We start from the raw sequence: 7,704 nt of genomic DNA, 5'->3' as shown, positions 1-7,704 counted from the left end.
TCAACAAGGCCTCCGATTGGTCATCTTTTTCAAAAGAACCTGCCCCTCCCTCCTGTCAATCATGATGTAGTCCCTCCCTCCAAACATGACTGGTAGGTGTGGCGAGATAGAGACCCTGATTGGTCAATACATTTGGGCGCGGTGCATTCTTTGAATCCAAAACACAGTAGGCAGCGGTAAACATGGAGATCCAAGTTTATTCTCAGAGCACTTCTGGTACTGATAGATTAAAGGATATTATGCCAATTTTACCAAATAAAGCCAAAAGCAAACTACCTATCCCACCTTTAATAACTGTAGAACCATCTGTGTACAGTACTTGTGGTGCCGTGGCGCTGCTGGGCCCCATCCCTTCAGCTGGAACACAGCTGGAATGCTGTAATGTTGATGACAGTGTGAATAATCTGGATAATCTGGCCTCAGACCTCTACGACGCCTCATGCGTGTGCGTCATTATCACCCATGCTAATGGCCTTAGATGTGGTCAAGATGAGAGAGGGGGAAGAGGAGAGAGAGAAGAGACAAGGAGAAAGGGAGGAAAGAGAGAAGGAAGAGAACAAAGGAACAGACAGAGCTGTAAGAGGAAACATAAGAGAGAGAGAGACCAGAGTACAGAGGAGGAGGTGAAGACGGTTGACCTCTCTCTTCCGCGCCTCCTTTGATTGAATTATGTGGTTGCCTCCCAGGCCACGGTCCAGCAGACACAGAGAGCCTTTCAGCTCAGCCCGGCGTTACTCATCACACTAAAAGGGACAGCTGCTGTCCAGTGCTGTCCATCACCAGCGTTGGGCCATGGACGGCTGAGGACAGGCTGGGTGAGGGGAGCTGTGGGGCTGGACTGAGACAGGCTGGGTTAGGGAGGGCTGGACACAGAGACAGGCTGGGTTAGGGAGGGCTGGACGCAGAGACAGGCTGGGTTAGGGAGGACTGGACACAGAGACAGGCTGGGTTAGGGAGGGCTGGACACAGAGACAGGCTGGGTTAGGGAGGGCTGGACACAGAGACAGGCTGGGTTAGGGAGGACTGGACACAGAGACAGGCTGGGTTAGGGAGGACTGGACACAGAGACAGGCTGGGTTAGGGAGGACTGGACACAGAGACAGGCTGGGTTAGGGAGGACTGGACACAGAGACTGGCTGGACTCCAGAGCAGATGTGAAAGTGCTTCCAGATGTGAGCGTTGCGGAGGCAGGCTTCAGTTTACTGTGCCCACATACATGATGTCATCACACGCTCTCCCTTCGCAGCCATCCTCCTACGCTCCGCCCCTGGTGATGTCATCTACAGTAGGATTCTGTACAGAGCTGTGTACCAGGGGAACTGCATCCTGGGAGCTCATTCACCTGCTGCGCCTGCTGTGTATTATAGATCCCAGCTGCTGGCCGCTCACCAAGCCTAGCGCCAAACCCACCTCTGACTGCATGCCAGTGTTTATATACTCAGAGTTCAGCTGTCAACAGCTTTGCCTCCCCTAAATCCTTCTAATGTAGTAGTTACATTGTTATTACCTAGCCAGACCGTTGAGAGGTATCTTTCCTTTACTCAAATGGATGGATAGGAAGTGTTTTTAGTTGAAAGCCAGTTGGAAGCCAGTTACTTTACTTTATTACACAGTTGATAAAAATGCACGCAATACTACACACTACACAGCATAAAAACAACGAACAAAGTTAAAAAATACAATTTACTGTATGAAACAGAAGCAGGCACTCAACAATAAAAGTAGTAAAAGCAAATAAAACAAAATTAAAAGTCAAATAAAACCAATAGGAATTACAAGCATCTTATAAAAACGCCAGCCCATACAAGTGGGTTTGTAAAAGTTTTTAATAATGGGGTTCTGATTCAGCCGACCTGATAGTGAGGGGGAGGGGATCTCATAATGTTGGAGATAAAACAATAACTGTGCCCCTTTGTTTTGAGCCTGGCCCGACAGTGGGTCACTTAAGAGCAGTTGGTCTGAAGATCTGAGTAATCTTGGTGCAGACTTTGAAGATCTGAGTAATCTTGGTGCAGAGTATTGAAGATCTGAGTAATCTTGGTGCAGAGTATTGTGCTAAATGTTCAGAAATATAAGAGGGTGTCAAGACATGGAGGGCTTTGAATGTGATCAGGAGGATCTTGAACTGAGCTCTGAAGCATACAGGAAGCCAGAATGGGGGTAATATGCTCTCTTCATGTAGTGTTTGTCAAAAGCCTGATTGGCTGGCCCTGTGGTGTCCAATCCAATCAGGGCACGTGTTCAACATGCCGCATGACAACGTGCGAGCGTGTGAGGAGGCGTTCGGGAAGCTGAAGGACGATCACATGATGTCTCCCACGCTGATCCAGATCAACCGCCACCGGCCCTGGTCCGTCTGCAGCGCCGCCATCATCACCGACTTCCTGGACCGCGGACACGGTCAGTCACTCGTCCCGTCCACCTGCCGCGCCGTCTCCGCTTCCTGTTACATCTGCTTTACAGTTAAAGTTGTCCTGATTTCTTACTGGGAAACTAGCAGTGTCTAACCTGCTACTGTAGGACAACTCCACAGCTTTTCACGTTTGTTGTGCTCGTGTGCATGACAATAAAACTTTTATCCTGTATTTCTTTTTTTTTTTACGATTGGGAGTAGAGCTGAGTGGTGACTGTGTCCAATCGGCCGAGGTCCAGTGACTGAGGGCCAGCTGCTGAAAATCTCTCTCTGTGGCTCCTCCCACCAGGGGACTGCCTGCTGGACCAGCCTGAGAGGCAGCTGTCCCTCCCAGACATCCTTCCTGGCAGCAGCTACAGCCTGCCCCGGCAGTGTGAGCTGGCGTTCGGCGCCGGGTCCAGGCCCTGCCCCTACATGCAGCCCTGCTCTAAGCTGTGGTGTACGGGCCAGGCCCGCGGCCAGCTGGTCTGCCAGACCAGACACTTCCCCTGGGCAGACGGCACCAGCTGTGGGGGGGGGCGGGTCTGCTACCGGGGGAGCTGCACACACAGGAACAGCACCACACACACCAAGGTGAGGATGGTCATGCTAACCATGACCCTTACCCTAATCTTAACCCTTACTGCAGTTCGGTCATAAACGACATATGTGAGACCCATTACTAGAAGAGTGTGTGTGTATGTGTGTGTGTGTGTGTGTGTGTGTGTGTGTGTGTGTGTGTGCGTGTGTGTGTATGTGTGTGTCTGTGTGCGTGCGTGCGTGTGTGTGTGTGTGTGCGTGTGTGTGTGTGTGTCTGGCAGGTGGACGGACGCTGGGGGAATTGGGGTGGGTTCGGTCCATGTTCCAGAACCTGCGGAGGAGGAGTCCAGCTGGTCCGCAGGGAGTGTGACCACCCGGTACCAGAACATGGAGGAAAGTTCTGCCAAGGCCTCCGGGTCCGGTACCGATCCTGCAACTTGCAACCCTGCCTCGCACACACAGGTACTGACCACTGGCTCTACACACACACACACACACACACACACACACCTGCTGTACCTAGCCTACCTCACACACAGATACTGACCACCAGTTTTACACACACACCTACCCTACCGAGCCTGCCTCACACACAGATACTGACCACCGGCTCTACACACACACACACACACACCTGCTCTACCAAGCCTGCCTCACACACAGATACTGACCACCGGCCAGCTTAAACACCTGCTCTGCCTAGCCTACCTTACAAGGTTTGGACCACCTCACTCCCAACCGTCCTCCCCTCTCTCCCTCCAGGTAAAACCTTCCGTGAGGAGCAGTGTGAGGCCTTCAACGGCCTCAGCCTCAACACCAATCGTCTCAGCAGCTCTGTGGTGTGGGTGCCCAAGTTCTCTGGCATCGCCCCCAAAGACAGCTGCAAGCTCATCTGCCGTGCCAACGGGACCGGATACTTCTACATCCTGGCTCCCAAGGTGCGCTGCCTCTCCAGAACCGGGTCCAAACACATCGAACTGGGTCCAAACATACCAAACTGGGTCCAAATACACCGAACTGGGTCCAAACACACCGAACTGGATCCAAACATACCGAACTGAGTCCAAACACACCGAACTGGGTCCAAACACACCGAACTGGGTCCAAACATACCGAACTGGGTCCAAACATACCAAACTGGGTCCAAACACACAAAACTGGGTCCAAACACACCGAACTGGGTCCAAACATACCGAACTGGGTCCAAACATACCGAACTGGGTCCAAACACACCGAAGTGGATCCAAACATACCGAACTGAGTCCAAACACACCGAACTGGGTCCAAACACACCGAACTGGGTCCAAACACACCAAACTGGGTCCAAACATACCGAACTGGGTCCAAACATGCCAAACTGGGTCTGCCGAACTGGGTCCAAACATACCAAACTGGGTCCAAACATACCAAAATGGGTCTACCGAACTGGGTCCAAACATACCGAACTGGGTCCAAACACACCGAACTGGGTCCAAACATACAGAACTGGGTCCAAACATACTGTGCTCTAGAGTTCTGAGACCGACCATCAAGGAGATGGAGAGAGAGAGAGGGAGAGAGAGAGAGAGAGAGGGAGAGAGCAGAGCTGCAGCTCACACCAACCCGGAGATGGAGGGAGGGAGGAGAGAGAGGAAGGGAAGATGGAAAACAGTAGGTAACAGCGGTAGGATATGGGACAGTGTTTACGCTAGCGGCTTGTGGCATCAATAACAGCCAGACCTTTGATCCCCCTTCCCGTTTGTTTGCTTCTCCTCTGAAGTGGAAAAGCTCTGATGCATAGAGAACGTTTACTCTCAGTCAATCTGGCGTGGTTAACCTCCCCTCACACTACCCTCACCCTCCCCTCACCCTACCCTCACCCCAACGTCTCCCTCTCTTCTCCACCCCTCTCCTTTACTCTCCCCTTCTCCTCCTCTCTTCTTCTCTATTTCCCTCTCCCCTTCTCCTCCCTCCCTCTACTCCTCCCTCGTCCCTCTCGTGCCTGTCTAACCTGCCCCCCCCCCAGGTGGTGGACGGGACCCCCTGCTCCCCCGACACCTCGGCGGTGTGTGTCCAGGGGCGCTGCGTCAAGGCGGGCTGCGACGGCAGGATCAGCTCCAGCAAAATGTTTGACAAGTGCGGCGTGTGTGGAGGAGACAACCGGAGCTGCAGGAGGATCACCGGCATGTTCACCAGGCCCATGTAGGTGATCTTCATGAGCATATATACAGTACTAACATTACCAGGCCCATGTAGGTGATCTTCATGAGCATATATACAGTATAGACTTACATTACCAGGCCCATGTAGGTGATCTTCATGAGCATATATACAGTATAGACTAACATTACCAGGCCCATGTAGGTGACCACCTCTGCTGATATAGTATTAAAAGCCTTTCCCTGGTACCATACAGGAATCAGCTTCATGGTGTCATTGTCTCTGTTGTCTGTCTGACTTGTTTCTCAGTGTAAAGCATCCTTAGGTTTTTTAAAAAGCGGTCAATGTATTTTACTATTATTATTATTATTGTTGTTGTTGTTGTTGTTATCGCTGACATCACTAGGCTCCAGGTCCGGCTCTGCTGTTGTTTTCTTTGCTTTTCTATAACTGGGATCCACCAATGACGTCCTTAACCCTCCCCACCCCCTCCACCCCCCCGCCCTCCCCAGACATGGCTACAACTTGGTTGTGCAGCTGCCGGTGGGCGCCTCCAACATCGACATACGTCAGCGCGGCTACCGGGGACTGGCCAACGACGACAACTACCTGGCCGTGCGCGATGGCCGCGGGCGCTACCTGCTGAACGGGAACTACGTGGTGTCGGCGGCGGAGAAGGACCTGCTGGTGAGGGGCAGCCTGCTGCGCTACAGCGGAACCTCCTCGTCTCTGGAGACGCTGCGCTCCACGCGCCCCCTGGTGGAGGCGCTCACCGTGGAGGTGCTGTCTGTGGGGAAGATGACACCCCCTCGCATACGCTACTCCTTCTACCTGGAGAAGAGCAAAGAGGAGAGGAGCAAGGAGGAGAGGAGTAAGGAGGAGAGGAGCAAAGAGGAGAAGAGCAAGGAAGAGAGGAGCAAAGTGGAGAAGAGCAAGGAGGAGAGGAGCAAGGAGAGGAGCAAAGAGGAGAAGAGCAAGGAGGAGAAGAGCAAGGAGGAGAAGAGCAAGGAGAGGAGCAAAGAGGAGAAGAGCAAGGAGGAGAGGAGCAAAGAGGAGAGGAGTAAGGAGGAGAGGAGCAAAGAGGAGAAGAGCAAGGAGGAGAAAAGCAAGGAGGAGAAGAGCAAGGAGAGGAGCAAAGAGGAGAAGAGCAAGGAGGAGAGGAGCAAAGAGGAGAGGAGTAAGGAGGAGAGGAGCAAAGAGGAGAGGAGTAAGGAGGAGAAGAGCAAAGAGGAGAGGAGCAAGGAGGAGAAGAGCAAAGAGGAGAGGAGCAAGGAGGAGAAGAGCAGAGAGGAGAAGAGCAAGGAGGAGAGGAGCAAGGAGGAGAGGAGAAAGGAGGAGAAGAGCAAGGAGGAGAAGAGCCACAACAGCATTCTGATGGACAGTAACCAGGTGGAGGGGAAGAAGAGGGGGATGGATCGGAGGGAGGTGGGTCGCTGGGTGGCGGGGGGGTGGGAGGCGTGCTCTGTGAGCTGTGGCAGCGGCATGCAGCGCCGGGTCGTGCAGTGCCAGGGCCCAGACAGGGGCGCGGCCTCGGACTGTGAGCTCCCCCAGAGGCCCCCAGCCAGCAGGGAGTGTGGGGACCCCTGCCCCCTCTGGGAGGCGGGACCCTGGTCACACTGCTCCAAGACCTGTGGGCGGGGCTTCAAACGGCGGCTTCTGCGCTGCGTGACTCAGACCCGGCTGAACTTACCCAGAGAGCACTGCTCTGGCAAGAGGAAGCCCCAGGAGCTGGACCTGTGCAGCCTCAGAGCTTGCTAGAACCCTGAGGACCCGGAGCTGGACCTTGTTAGATGCCTGAGACTGAGAGACTGTTGTGTGGACATGCGTGTGTGTTGGAGCTCTGCTGACCCTGCCTGCTCACCTCTCTCACTGACCTTCCTGGACAAATACCAAGACAGTGCTGAAGTATTTCTACAAATGACATTTTCATTTCAGAGAGGGTCACATGCTGATTAAATGTCTTGCAGGACGGTTTATCTCCCAGAATGAGTCAGCTCAGCCTGTTCTTCATGCGATGGCCTCACCAGCTGTGATTGCCTGTGGCTGTCTGGCCCTGTGCTGTGATTGGTGTATGATACTGCAGGGAGTTTGCTATGAGGAAATGATGTTTGAAATCCAAAAGGGTATGACAGAGGAACATTGTGTTGGACAACTGTTGGCTTATACAGTACAGTAGTCTACCTCCAGCAGGGCAACACACACACACACACACAAACAGACACATGCACATACAGTACACTTGGAAAAACACAACACGAAGTCTGTGCTGATCTGAGTTTGGGTCAAGTCATTGTCGTACAACAAGCGGTTCAATCAATGAATCAATCACTGGATGTTCTATTGGGAAATGTTTATTTTGTCAGCATTTAAATGAATTATTCACTTGTAAGTCATCATTCCCTTGTCATTGATAGATATGACCAGTCTGAGTGAAATGTGAAGTGCAGTACTGACCACTATCTGTTAGATCCAGACCTGCCGGGTCGGTGCACTAGATTCAGATTATATATTTTTGTATGTAGCCTACTAGTATTGTTGATAGCTTTCATATTAGGCATTGAATAAGTTACTATGTCTATATTTCATGTGAAAAAATTGTACCAAGTTCTTGATGAATATCCTACACACTTGAA

The 7,704-nt window shown here is 52.3% G+C and overlaps 1 protein-coding gene across 1 annotated transcript in view; it reads left to right on the top strand.

Annotated features, from left to right (window-relative positions):
* The window catches only part of LOC311329720 (A disintegrin and metalloproteinase with thrombospondin motifs 15-like), a gene marked incomplete at both ends in the record, with an annotated part of 9,872 nt that extends 3,043 nt beyond the window's left edge, over positions 1–6,829 (top strand). Inside the window, 7 exons of the mRNA XM_084461622.1 lie at positions 2,233–2,400; positions 2,703–2,986; positions 3,214–3,394; positions 3,695–3,870; positions 4,938–5,113; positions 5,584–5,992; positions 6,425–6,829. Of these exons, the coding sequence (XP_084317748.1) occupies positions 2,233–2,400; positions 2,703–2,986; positions 3,214–3,394; positions 3,695–3,870; positions 4,938–5,113; positions 5,584–5,992; positions 6,425–6,829 (1,799 nt within the window). The remainder of the gene's footprint in view (positions 1–2,232; positions 2,401–2,702; positions 2,987–3,213; positions 3,395–3,694; positions 3,871–4,937; positions 5,114–5,583; positions 5,993–6,424) is intronic.
* Positions 6,830–7,704: the final 875 nt, after the last annotated feature.

This window comes from Borostomias antarcticus (assembly GCF_949987555.1).
Source record: "Borostomias antarcticus genome assembly, chromosome: 1".
NCBI classification, from domain to species: Eukaryota; Metazoa; Chordata; class Actinopteri; order Stomiiformes; family Stomiidae; genus Borostomias; species Borostomias antarcticus.
This window is presented reverse-complemented; position numbering and strand designations above follow the sequence as displayed.